The sequence below is a fragment of the Pangasianodon hypophthalmus genome, chromosome 1 (genome assembly GCF_027358585.1).
Source record: "Pangasianodon hypophthalmus isolate fPanHyp1 chromosome 1, fPanHyp1.pri, whole genome shotgun sequence".
In the NCBI taxonomy this organism is placed as follows: Eukaryota; Metazoa; Chordata; class Actinopteri; order Siluriformes; family Pangasiidae; genus Pangasianodon; species Pangasianodon hypophthalmus.
Window position 1 is genome coordinate 950,874 of NC_069710.1, and position 14,368 is coordinate 965,241.

Here is a 14,368-nt window from a genome sequence, read left to right on the forward strand (position 1 = left end):
CATTTATTGCTGCCATATGCATTATGGTCCATACATAGCTGACATAGAACCATAAAAGTTTACACTGAAAAGCTAGTCCTAGGCTTACCTTTGCTTGTATTGATGATGTGACTCGTCTTGTCACTTAGGAAGAGTTGCTGGAATATGATGGAAGTTTTTCCAACAGGATTTGAACATGACAAGTGTCACTGATCTGTATAACCACTGACACACAGAAAGATCAGCGAGTCTGGAGTCTGGGAGTCTTTCTACACATCAGTGATAAAAGGGGGCAAAAGAAATCCCAGTGTGTTGCTAATGCTGAGCACCGTTTCAGAGAAAACCAAGAGCATGTTCATACATGTAGCTAATCCATGCCTCAACACGTATTATTACAGCAGACACTTTTTCTTGTGGGAACGTCAAGCTCTTCAGCTGCACTTGTTTCGTAGTGCTATTTGTAGATACTGGGATTTTTTTAGTAAACAATGAAAATGACAAGGAGCTTTTAGTGTGGATAATGTGGCAAGAATATCACATTCATGTATTTTCACGATACACAATATACACTGTATATATGTACACATGTTGGTTTGCTAAGAGTGCAAACAATGCGAAAGGCTGTGTAAAAACTGTGAAAAGCTATGAACACAATAATATTTATAATTAACATCTATGAGCAGAAGAAAATGAAGTGTATTACAAAATCATTGATTCTCATGAAGTTTTGAAGTAACTGTGTTCTATCGTCATAACCCCTGGGTTAGTTAACTTAAATTGACAACACTTATGAGATAAAACCTATAAGTGCCAATATATTTTTATTTCTATACAGACTGAGGTCTTAGGACTAGAAATGTTTGAGGAAAGCAAAACAAGACTTTTCTAAATCTGAAGAAACTGATAGACCTGGAAATCCAGGTATGAAAAGTCAGCTCCATAAGAAATTACATTTAAATGCTTTAAATGATTTTGGTATGTAATAAATTCTCATGTGTTGACTGCAAAGGCTTGTGTTACTGATGCTCACATCAGGCTGAATCAGTGAAAAACATATAGCTGATGTCAACAGCAGTGGGTTTTAATCATTCATTGATTATGCTGTTAAAATCAGCAGTGGTGCTATGACAAGAGTTTTATTTAGCAGTTATTTATACTCAGAAATGCAACTTTATGGAGTCTCTGGAAACGGTTGTGTTTAGTTATTTTAACTTACAGAAACAGTCCATGTCGAGATGAGTAGGAGGATGGGGACACCGCGTGACTCAGATGAGATGTACCGTGCGCTGCCTGGAAATCGAGCCCTGTGAGACTGCCTGTAAAACCAGAGTGCCATTTCAGGGGTCCCCTATCTGGGATCATATAAAACTCCAAGGTAAACCCCGTGGAGAAATCCCCAGACCATGACCACAACAAGACCTTCTGAACTTTGTCATTTGTGATTGCACTTTTTTATTTTTCTGGCTGTTCTGCAACTCTGTTTCAAATGTTTCTCTGTGGTGGGTTTTAGCTTGTTGATTTAAACTGAGAATGTTGTAAGCACTCACAGGAAGCGTGTATAGCGGTTGTTGTGGGTGACCCAAGAGAGGCAGGAGAAAGAGAAAAACAGTCACCAGTTAACTGTAAATATCTACCGTCACACCCTGCACAGGCTATGTCTAGTCTGGCTCCTATGTCGAAAACTGACACACGCAAAAGTGAACACGAACTATTTGTAGGATAATGATCATAAATAGATCGTGATGAACAATAATTATAACCACTGAAAGCACGGTTGTCTAAGCAGCATTACCCAAGCATTACGCTGGGCTAAGACAAACCCAGCGTGAAATAAATCTTCACACCCATTTCCTATCTAGCAGACAAGTTGTAGTTTGGGTGGGAAACGGTCATCTTAGATTCTGGGTCAACTTGGAGCGGAAAGGCAAGAGCCGTTACATAGCCCAGCCTTCTCCTAATTCACACACAATCTCGTCTGCAAGTTTCAAATTGCAGTGAGAGGCGAGAACGGCAGCTGAATTCCCCAGAGGTGCCGAAATTGGTGATGCAGCTTTGTGTAGAAAACCCCTACCATTCAATTCAAAAAGCCTCCAACAGACTCAGGATCTTAATTTGTAAAGCTGTTACCTTGATTTTAAATGCTTGGCTACAAAGCAATTAAGAGATATGTAATCATCCAAGCTCTCAACGTGAATAATAATCACACGTTACCCACAGAGATGTGTTCCATAAATAAAATAGTTTATTATTGCTTAAAATAAATACATTTTCTTCAGACAAGAGAAAAGCAAGTGAAAAGGCAAAGGACCAGTTGTATCCACCCTGATATCTATGTAGCCATGAGCGAGGGTCAGCTTAGCTTCCAATTGCCATCGCAACGAATAAAATGTCAAGCCAGGAAAAGTGAATTATACATAATAAGACTACTGTAAATATACAGTGTGACAGCATTACAGTTCACCCCTCAAGCACAACACAAATTGGCTGACCTGGGCAGAATAAACAAGCTCTAGGGTGCTAGATCCAGAAACCGAAAGAAAGTCTTCAATTAAACCATCGTCAACTTGCCTACATGTTCTCCTTAGAGAAGCATGTTCATTATTGGCATCTACATAACCTCTGCCCTGCTGTTCCCTTCCCCACCCTTTGAGAAGCAGGAAATAACAAAGGAGCGTTAACGGCTTGCCATTGCAACCCCCTCCAGAAGGTCGTGCAGGACAAGGCCATAAATGGAGCCCATGCTCTGTTCTCAGATGCAAAATCTGCAGGCATGAAGAGCCTGTGTAGTCAAGGTAAGCACAGATTAACCTGGACTGTTCTCGCTGACCACCCCGCCCCCACCAACACACACACACACACACACACACACACACACCATTTGTTTAAAAGTAAAAACACACTACATTATGTGGCAATCTGGCTATGGGTCACAGAGTCAAGATACACACCTAATGGATCATGTTTGATCAATAGAACAGATAAGTGGGCAGAACGAACAAGATTTAAACCTTTAAAATATGACTAGCATGCGAGAGGATCAGTGCACACTAGCGGCTACCATTTGGTGTCAGATAGAAGCTGAATAAGACAGACAATATGGCTTGTGCCTACGCTTTTGTAGATGCATCACTCTAAGTCATGCCTGGACTGAAAAATTAGGAGAAAAAAAAAAATCACTGTTAAAGCCTCTACCACAAAGGATGCAAGATAGCAACTCATGGCCTATTTATTGATTTCAGCAGCATTCTCTGTTATTCCAGTAAATTCAGAGAAGAACATAAAATTAGGCCACAGATAAAACTTGGCCATCTTTATTAACAAAAGGAGCAAAGTTAAATGTTTAACCCCTCTTAACCTCAAAGCTCAATGAAACAAATAAAATAAATAAAAACTGTGTGATTTAAGGCAGTTCTACATTTATGATGGCAAAATCCACATTAGATACTGGAATATATCTATATGGGTTTGCTTGGTACATGTAATGGAGCACATATATAGCAGATTAATCCAGTTAATACTGTTGGTGACCAGTTCATTACAAATTGGGAATCTCCCAGTTCAACACCAAACCATAAGACTACAGAGCTTCAAGTTACACATTTTAGAAGCCCAACCCCCACCCCCCATCAAAACTGCAACACAACATCCTGCACAGAACTTCCTCAGCAAAGCTTTGCAATCTATGTTGGTACTGAGTGAACATAAATAAGTTACATATGAATGCAAAACTGTTATGAGAACTAGGAGCGCTTTACACTGCACCAAGCTCATAGTTCAGCAATGTTGTTACATTCATGTCTGGAAGGGTGGGAGTATTGTTTACTACCCCATCCCAACAGGGATACAGCTCTGGCTGGAGCTCCACCACTCTTTCCAGTAGTGAACCAGAGAAACATCTGCCCGTTCTTCTCTACTTTGCAGAGACAGTTCTCTCCAAGACTGTGAACAGGGTAATTATCACCTCTTACTGCATCGTTCACCCTTTCAGCGTCTCATTCTACATGCCTCAGCAGCTGACTGTGCTGGGCTGCTGTTTGCTGACAAAGTCTGGTAGGAAATCAAACTCGTTCTGTCCCAGAAACAGTTCTGGCAGCTCCTGCACTCTATCCAGTCCCAGCTCCATGACTAATGCTGTGAGAACCTCCTCATCAATCAGGTCAGCATCCATGCCGTTGAGGCCCAGTGCAGGAGTGCCCATGTGCGGCATGTTGGCCAGATGATTCGAACCCGGACGAAACTGAGCTCCGTTTGGCACATGGTGCCCGTTCATGGCACTGAGAGGGTGCCCGTGGTACTGGGTGTTCAGTTTCTGCAGGTGCATGCTGGCCATGAGCTGCTGGGAGTTGAGACCTCCGGACATGTACTGCTGCTGTTGCTGTTGCTGTTGGCCTTGATGGTGCTGCTGCTGGTGCATATGATGCTGTTGATGCTGCTGACCCTGGTTGTTGTACATCATGTTGGCTGACTGCATTTGATGATGACCCATCGCTCCCCCATTCATCTGCCCATTCATCACCATGTTGGGCCGCTGCATGGCACCCTGAGGCCCATAATGCATCATCTGTCCATTGGGCATGGCTCTCAGGCCGGGCTGGGGAGCATGCTGCTGGCCGTTCATGCCCATTCGGTAGCCATGCAGGTTGCCATTCGCCTGGCCGTGGCTCATGGGCATCATCATGTGCTCTGCCATGGCTTCTCCCTTCCTTGAAACAAAACACACAATGTTGCATTTTAAAAGTGGAATTCTGTCAACAATAAGATGGGAATAAGATGGTGGAAAAAAAGGAATAGTTGAGGAGTGACGACCACCAACTGCTAATCAACACTAATTATTAAATGACCAATCAAAAGGGTTTGTGCATGACAAATCAAGGCATTAAACACCCAAAACAATCCAAGCACATACTACAGTGTGTTTCTTCCATTGGTTCATACCCATTAAGACTTAGCCTCAGAGCAACAAACACGACTTAACCAGTTTTGTACAAGGACAATACAAAACTACAGACTACAGAAGGATAAGCCTGAGCTGTCTCAATAGTCAGAGCATTGGTTAACCACACATAATCCTCTGAGACACTTGACTGTAACAGCGCACAGATCTGTTGATGGCTCCTCACTGGGAGCACCTTTCCCACTGCAGAACAGCCAAGGTGTCTCTCTCTCTCTCTCTCTCTCTCTCTCTCTCCCCTTTTCCAGCTGGCTTCCCATGACTGCCTCTCAAACACAACCCCTCAAATATCACTGATGCAAATCCAAACCACTCACACTTGGACTGATTTCTACACTAACAGCACTAACTCTTCCACACACACCTCTCCATATCGACACTGGCTGGTAAATTCACAGCACATAAAGGAACAAGGCAACAAAAGAGAGCAGTTCTCTGACTTGACCTGAGTGCCAGACAAATAAATGCTTCTCTCTCTGAAATGTGCATGATCGCAGAAAAACTCAACAGAATAACATTAGACAGGATTGCAAACGTTTAAAAAAACAATAATAATGATAGAAGAATCCGCGAGTGCATGCGTGTAGTGTGTGCAGGGAAGAAAGTGAGCACTGGAGCGAACAATAGAGCTGCGTGCGCGTGCCCTGAATCAGCTCCGTGTTTCCCAGCCAGCAGAAAGCTGCTTACCTTTTGCAGTACAGTAATTTCCCAGCAGCACTGCAGGCGAGCCCTGCTTCAGCAAAGCGCGGCCAAGCTCCTTCAGATTAGCGTTTATATTCCGAAAAGGTTGCGCTTCATAGTAGCACGCGCCGCGCGGAGTGAGCGAGTGAGCGAGTGGATTTAGTGGGTCAGCTCGGGAATTATATGCGCGTGAGCAGCTCGGAGGCAGGCTGAAGTGAGGGGCGTGGTCTTGCTGTGTCCTTTGTTCCCATTGGCCAGGCTTCAGTGTTATTGTGCAAAGAGTGTTTCAGTGTGTCTTTTCGGAAAGGGCTTCTCTCCAGCACTGACATTTGCAGTGTTCACTGCTTTTATTCTTATTTTTAGTTTTAGTTTTATGGGAAGGTGTGCACTTAAAAAACTTAAAAATCCTTTTAATATCTTACAATTCTATTTTAAGCATACATTACTTGGCCAGGGTTGTTAATTGTGATAAGGAAGGAACATTTGTGAAATCTAACACACTTAAAATAAATTGGTGTGTAATAAATTCTTTTGTTTTCTCCATTTTGTTCCAAGGGAATGAACTTTAGACTCAACAGATAGATAGAAAGATAGATAGATAGATAGATCTTTTATAAAGTTTCAATCTAGAATCCTAAAGATTGTCCCTCTGGATTAACCCTTAAAATGTAAAATAAATAAAATTAAAGAAGAAGAATCCCAAATCTGATTGTTTTGTTTAATGAATAACAAATACATTTATTTATAAAATCACTCAAAGGTGCGTTTACACAAATGCTTTTAGGAGAAATGAAATGCTGTGCTATTAAAGAAAAGCGAGTCTGTGCCTGTGGTAGCCAGTGCGCTGCAGTGGCTGAGCTGCATTATTGGATTTAGTTCATGCCATGTTTAGGAGGTTTGGAGTTTGAGTACAGAGAAAATCTCATTACTGAAACTTTTGTGAATCTGGCAGGAACTTTTAGTTTGGTTTGGCCTTCAGAACCATGTACATTTAACTCTACTAAAAGACTGTTAAATGACCACATGTGAAATTGCCACCCCAGCTCAACTACAATTACATCTCTGACAAGTTTATTACTTCTATGCAATTTATCGATAATGAAACATGTTTAGCTCATGCTGACTGAAATGATCACTGTAGTGTTGAGAGAATTTTGACCAACTTGATTGAGAATCTATGAAGCCAATACAGAATTATAAGGCTCACTATTTGCACCAAAAACAAATGAGATACTCTGCAAACACAACCTTGTCCAATACATAACAAGGTGATACCATCGCATGCCTTAAAACCAGGACGTGCCACTGTGTAAATCAGTAACCAATTACAATAAGATAGAACAGAGTAAGCAGCGTGGCTATACTGCATTCTTAGCTTCGCTAAGCTGAGTTATCTAATGTGTTCCAAGCTATGTATATAGATCAGCTGCTATATTCAGCACCATATGCTTCTTTTTTGCTTACCTTTTCATTTAGCAGGAATGTGTGTGTGTGTGTGTGTGAGAGAGAGAGAGAGAGAGAGAGAGAGAATTTAGCAGCTCAGTGGAAGTCAATGTGACCTACTGGTTTGTGCAGTGTTTGTGAAGTGGGAAAGAGATGGAGGTGTGTGTGTGTGTGTGTGTGTGTGTGTGTGTGTGTGTTTGGGGGGTGCTGGTGCTATTCTGGGCCACCGGCTGCAGGAGCAGGTCTGACCACTCAGACAGTGGCCTCTTCCAACCTTCATAATAAGACATGCGGAAAAAAAAAATAGTTGCTAGCATTGTTTTAAGGAATGCAGATCACTGAATAAAGTGAGTAGCTTCTGTGCTTACACATGATTGTGTCGATTGGTGGCGTTTATCAGTTTTATCATACAGACCTTTAAAAAGTTGTTAGGGCTGTCTGTTTTGTAGATCATGGAATCAACATCCGGGTGTGAGCTTGAAGCCTGACTGTTTACCCAAAGCTCAACATTGGTTAAAGGAGTGCCACCCACCTCCAAGGTGCAGTATCTCTCACACACATTAGCATCTGCATTGTGCAGACTTGTGCCCTAATTTGCATGGCAATCTGTTCAGCCTCTGGTGAGAACCCCGTCATACAGCAGGGTGTCAAAACATGTTCCGAGCCATTAAGATTCCAGCATATGTAATCTCATCATATCACGTGTTGGTCTTTTAAACAGAAATCCCAGGCTTAATGTCAAATAGATCAAGCTAACTAGCTCCTATGCAGAGGCAAGCTAAAGCATGCTAACTGTAATCTTCAGTTGTGATAAAGGTAGCTGTAAGTAATAAATCAATAAAGCTACCACAGTTGAATAAAAGTGACAAGCTATGGTGTGATTTGTTTGACCTTTTCCCAAAGAGAACTAGTAAGCAGTGTAGAGTAGCTAGCTCCAAGTAGTAATGCTACGAGCTTAACTACATTTTAGTAGCATGGCAGTAACTAGTTATTTTGGCAGTAACTAGTTTTTTTTTTTTTTTTTTTTTTAAGTACAAGTCTCATCTAGCTAGCTAGATATTTCAGTGGATACGAATAGAACCAATAGAAGTGAACAGAGCCCTCTGTGTATCTGTTGCTTTTTTGATGATTGTTGGTTTACAGTTTAAATGTTACTACGAGAAAATAAGCAAAATCGTTTGTGTAATAATTTATCTGCACAATAAATGAAAATGTCAGTGTAATTAGTTTTTTTCCCTTAGTAGCTTGTAGTGTAATTAGCTACTTTATCGGTACTGTAATCTGTTTGTAGCTATTTTAAATCATGAGTAGCTTGTAGCTTCACAAGTTACAATTGCAAACTTCCCCAACACTGCTAGTAAGTTTAGTCATTGATTCCAACTCAGAAACCGTGTGTGACATTTTTGCAGTGAATGTACCTGTTTCTAAGGTCTGGTTCATGGGAAACTAAACAGTAGGAGTTCTTTTTTTTCACTTAGTATTGCAGTCCCCTCCAGGGGTATGAACATAGGCTTACTGTTTATTGACATATAAATAATATCAACATATGATTATCTAATCAAACAGGCACTTTTATGTCTACCACCATCCCACCTTCCCATTGTAGCATGCTAGTTTTCGGAGAGACTGCATGCATGTGTTTGTATTGTGCTTGTTGCGCCATTGACTCTTCTTTAACCCTTTCGAGATGCATTTAGACAGAGCAGCACTTGCTCTTTCCCAAGGCTCTCTTTCTTCCTCCCCCACACCTGATTAACAAAGATACCAGAGCGTGGAGGAGGGGCAGACCAACTGCCAACAGGAGCTGCTCAGCACAGCAGACAGGGATAGAACGTTCTCTCTCTCTCTCTCTCTCTCTCTCTCTCTCCGTCTATGTGCCTTTCATGCATGCATTTTCATTCTCTGTTTCTTTGTGCCATGTTTCATGAAACCTCACTCTCATATCCACAAACAATAACCCCCACGTATTAGATTTAGTGCTCCTGAATGTCCTTGTCTCGCATTTGCATGGGTTTGGCTTGTCCTTGACCTACACATCTGTTCTCAGAATCATCCATTGCTACAGTAAATTAAAGTGCAGTCTTGTCACTCTGTGGTTTAATTCAGTTGAGGAGAAACACTTCTTTCCCATCCCCCATGTACTGATCTCATTACCCTGGGTTTGTCCACGTAGTTGCCTCACACATGACCTCATGGACTTTCTCAGTTGTTCTCCGCTCTAGCATGTTATTGTGAAACGGAGTAGCTTAACAGAGTAGTGCTGGAATGCTGTCGGCTCATGTAGCCATGTTTATGGAAGAGCTAGGAGTAATGGCCCATATTTGTGTTCCTTTCCCTGTTTGGAATGCAGGCATTTCTTTGGCATGCGTCACTACCAGCTGGCCAATAGCGTGGAAAGAAAGGCGCAACAGCACAGGTCACATTGGATTAGGATGGTTAGGTCTGTGGCCAATTCTGTCTTTGAATTCCAACTGTATCATTGTTCAGTATTTGCTTTCCATTTGTGTAAATTTAACTTTCATTAATTGAATGTATTGGTTTGTTTGAAGTAATCAGTGTATTTATATACACTTATAATTAAATCTATGCATAGCGTTGATTATGGCATCCTTGGTCAACCCATCCTGTCCTGATACCTCAACATCTCGTACTGTAGGGCTTGAGAATGTGACATCATACCATAATCTTATGGGTGATCCACTGTGGTTAGTCAGTCATCTAGTCAGAGGACTAGCCCAGCTAGTTGATGAGTTTTCATACAAGAAGTGATATTTATTTATTTAATGCATAAATATATGCTTATATGCTTAAACATATACAGTATGCTTATTCTATCTATCTATCTATCTATCTATCTATATAGATAGATAGATAGATAGATCAGCCATAACATTAAAACCACTGACAGGTGAAGTGAATAACATTGATTATCTCGTTACAGTGGCATCTGTCAGGGGGTGGGATATATTAGAGAGCAAGTGACCAGTCGGTTCTCAAAGTTGATGTGTTGGAAGCAGGAAAAATGGGCAAGTGTAACGATCTGAGCGACTTTAACAAGGGCCAAATTGTGATGTCTAGACGACTGGGTCAGAGTGTCTCCAAAATGGCAGGTCTTGTGGATGTGTTCCTGGTATGCAGTGGTTAGTACCTACCAAAATGGTCCAAGGAAGGACAACTGGTGAACCAGGAACAGGGTCATGGGCTCCCAAGACTCACTGATGCACATGGGGAGCGAAGGTTGGCCCGTCTGCTCTGATCTACAGAAGAGCTACTGTAGCACAAACTGCTGAAAAAGTTAATGCTTGCTCTGATAGAAAGGTGTCAGAACACACAGTGCATCGCAGCTTGCTGGTCTTGTGGAGTCCATGCCTTGAAGGGTCAGAGCTGTTTTGGCAGCACAAGGTGGACCTACACAATATTAGGTTCTTTTCGGTTGTTTGTATGGACCCACCTCGTGAATAAGACAAATTTTGTCATTATATTGTTGTTTTACATCCCTCTGGAATTTGTCATGATACAACACTTTGATTAGCTTTAGAGCAAGACCTAAAAGACAAATCTGAAAATCCACAATAAAACAGCAATCTCTTTAAGGTCTTGCAATATACCTGAACATGTTTGTAGCTTTATGAATATGTAAGTTTATGAATGATCCTATAATGCAGCTCTACATGATGTCAGTCCCCAAGCACACATTTGAGGAACAAGGTACTTTTGCCAGGGAGTAGAAACCACCTTGGTCACTCCAACCTTGTCTCCTTCTGTCCAAAACGCGTTCCTTTCTGTTATGCAAACATTCACTGGCATAACTACATTCAGATTGTTGTCTACTACCACACAATGATTCATTAGAAATATCCAACAGCTTAAGGAAAACCCCTAAAATTTTGTAAAGGGGTCATCATCTTCTTGAAAACGTATGCTGTTGAAACGATGCCATAATCTATTACCCAGGATCCACTAGAATTACCGTGTAGCATTGATATTGAACAAAGGTGTTGACCTAATTGTAAGCACAGAGTGTTCTCATGTCTCACTGAAACAACAACACACCTGCTGAATGTCAGTGAGGTTTCACTCTCCTCTCCCCAATCGGTGGAAACTTCACACAGCCTGGTGCCTTGTGCTGTACTTCAGTCTCCAGTGATAAAGCTCACAAAGCCTCTTCATTACAAAATGCAGAAAATTACAAAACAGAAAATTAATTCTGGCAAATGTCTTAAACTGAGAACTTGGATGAAGGTTTCCAGGATAATGTCATCTTGTGTAGGTTGCATTTTCGCTTCCTATTAATATGGTGAGATTACGTTTTGAAAATGTACTTTTCTTTAACAAACTGCAGCACAGCTCTCAAGTGAGACTACATGGTGGTAGTGATGATGACGTTGATGACGTTAAAGCATTAACCTGATGCCTGAGCTGGACATAGAGTTACTGCATGATGACTGATGTTGTGGTAGGTAGAGGGTCAGGTTTAAAAGTGGTTGTGTTACAATGCTTTTTGGAATTCAAGCCCATTCCTACTCCCTTATTTTATTATTATTGTAGTTTGGCCTTGATAAAAACACTCATATTTCCGATCATCAGAGAATGAATTAGGAGTCCCAGAGGTAGCCCAGGGGCCATGTGTCAAAACTACATTACCCCCTGGATCTGTCTGCTCACACATAGTTTGTCCTTCTGTTTAACAAACTGATTATATACACTGCCAGTCAAAAGTTTCTGAACCAATGGGGCTCGCTATTATTGCCACAGACCAGTGAGCACATCACATTATGTGTCTAAAACCCTCAATTTCAACTCATGACCAAATAATGTGTGCTTTTTATGATCTATGAAAGCAAAATTGGACCGTAAATTATACAGTATAAAGCCGGCTTTAGACTGATAAAGATTTTGTCCTTTCTGATTAGATGGAGTCTAATCAGTCCAAGTCTAAGTAATGGAGATTGTTCCACTAAAAAATCATTTCTAATATTTCTCATTTAACTAAACATTCTGTAATCAATGAAACATTCGAATTTTTAGAAATTTTAGAGTATTTAAACTGAGCTCATTTAAACAAAAATGTTGGGTGTTCAGAAACTTTTGAGTGGCAGCGTATATAAACACCTTCTCTTGTGGTTTATCCTGCATTCAGCTGTAAATTCGTGAAGTCACATTGCTTTATCGAATAAACACATTTCAGTGTGTTTCCCACACCACCTGCTCCTTCTGTTTTTGTTCTGTGTTTCATCTGCAGCAAATTGCACCACTTCTGCATGATCTTTGCTCTCCTATAGTGCGGATGACAACCACAGCTGTGCAGCCAATGTGAAGTGGGCCGATCCATGAAGCCAGTGCTCACCTGATATTTACAGTGAAAGTAGATTAACCAGGATGTGTGCTGGGTGACCATGAACCTCAGTGTAAGACAATCTCTCACTCATCCAGGGCATAGCACCAACAATACTTGAGGTGTGCGATGGGAAAAATTAGTCACAGCACTCTATAGAAGAGTGTTATAGTATATTGGTGTGAAGTCATAAGCGCTGAGAATGTAAACAGTGCATGAGTCATGGGCCAGATTTATGGGAAGCAATAAAAGTTGTCTAAATAAGACAGCAAGTTAAGACTCAAAACACAGTGTTAAGACACTATGAATTTTCACATCACTGGGGCCCCAAGATAACACACCAAGTGTGTACCTTCTGTCAAAAATTGCCCTTTAGCACACAGCAAAAACTACAGTTGATAGCTGAAAGGTGTGTACAGTACATTCTCTGTCTTTGTGAAAGTAAATATATCTGTATTATTAAATATATCATAAAAAGAAAACAGGAAGAACCAGAACTGTGAAAAGACAAAGCCTATATCCTAAGTGACATAAGACTAAAATAAACAAAAGAGCACACTGCCTATGGTTTATCAGTACCGGTACCTGTGATGTACTATTTTGAGATACTTTTTAGTGTATGCAGATTGGGATACAGCCAGACAAATTAGCTTAGCTACTATTTTTACACCACTGTGAAACTGTTTAAACAGTCTGCTCAGCCATATTGTGGCAAAAATACAGTTGGTTACAGGAGTTGAGCAGAAGAATGGCTTGAAAAAAGTGGAAAATTAAGATACTCTGTGTGTGTTCCCACTTGAGAGTGCTGTACACTTTTAGTGCTTTTCCACAGCGCTTATCTCACTTTTAGTGTTTTTCCACTGGACACTGTGATGGGACCTAATCTGAATCCAGAACTATCCCTTCCCTGGTTAAGTACATGTGTTCGTTCACACTACCCATGAAAGTAGGAGTTATTTGGAGGTTGTCGGATGATAGTAATGATAGTCTCTTTTAGTAAAATACAAAAAATTCACAAATAGATTTTTCTTGACACAAAATCAACAACAACAACAACAAAAGGCTCACAGTGTATTTTACATCATGGCACCATTGGTCAGAGGATCAGATATTCAGAATGAGACACATCCAGTTTGTTGTCATGACTACATACATGATCATGCTTTACAGTGCCATTGTGTTATACCCTAAGTAGTGAGCAAACATAGTGAATAGGAAGACATTTGGGACTTGGTCTACCTTGAGGATGGACAGGTAAGAAATGTAAGAAATGCAAAATTGAACTAAATATCGGCTAAAACATCAAATTGTAGATTTGCCAGGAAAAGCAGAGACCAGAAAAGCTAGAGACAGTACCTGGGCTGTAAGGGTAAAAACTCATAACTGAATTTAGGTGTTCTGAATTCAAATTCAGACATAATGCACCATGTGATGGGAAAGTGCTCTACTCCTGAACTGGCTTCCTAAGTAGAACAGCCAATCAGAGAACTGTCTCTTGCTGCTGGACTCTGATTCTGACAAGGGCACCCTAATGCCAAGTGGTAGAGAAACCCAAAAAATACACAGGGTGGCTCACTATAGATGCTTGGTATGTCAGGGCCCTTGCCCTCACAAAACGGATGTTATCTGAAATATCAGTACCTTTCTGTTTTCCCCAATTGAATGTCATAGAGAAATCACCCAATTCCTTGTTAGTTGTAAAAACCACACTGCAGCATGTAATACTGTAACCTTATGTACATTCCATTGAGTTTTACTGAAACTAGAGTATGACTTATATGTTTTCTTTTTTTTGGGGGGGTGGGTGTTGGTGCATTGTTCAAGCAAATGAGAGTTTCTATAAATAAACCGAGGACTTCCTTTTAGTGAAGCAAAGACCCATTGACAGGGAAGTGGAGGCTGCTGGATGTTCACATCAGAGGCAGGGGGGAGACTTGAGTGGGAGGAAGAGATACTTGAGTCTACATATGGGGATTTTG

At 41.0% G+C, this 14,368-nt stretch overlaps 1 protein-coding gene across 1 annotated transcript; it reads right to left on the reverse strand.

Annotated features, from left to right (window-relative positions):
- Positions 1–3,160: 3,160 nt before the first annotated feature.
- cited4b (Cbp/p300-interacting transactivator, with Glu/Asp-rich carboxy-terminal domain, 4b) lies at positions 3,161–5,780 on the reverse strand. Its single transcript, XM_026914059.3, has 2 exons — positions 5,618–5,780; positions 3,161–4,682 (listed from the first exon to the last, which is right to left on the reverse strand). Exon 2 carries the CDS (start codon positions 4,667–4,669, stop codon positions 3,986–3,988), a length of 684 nt encoding a protein of 227 aa, XP_026769860.3. The 5' UTR covers positions 4,670–4,682; positions 5,618–5,780; the 3' UTR covers positions 3,161–3,985.
- Positions 5,781–14,368: the final 8,588 nt, after the last annotated feature.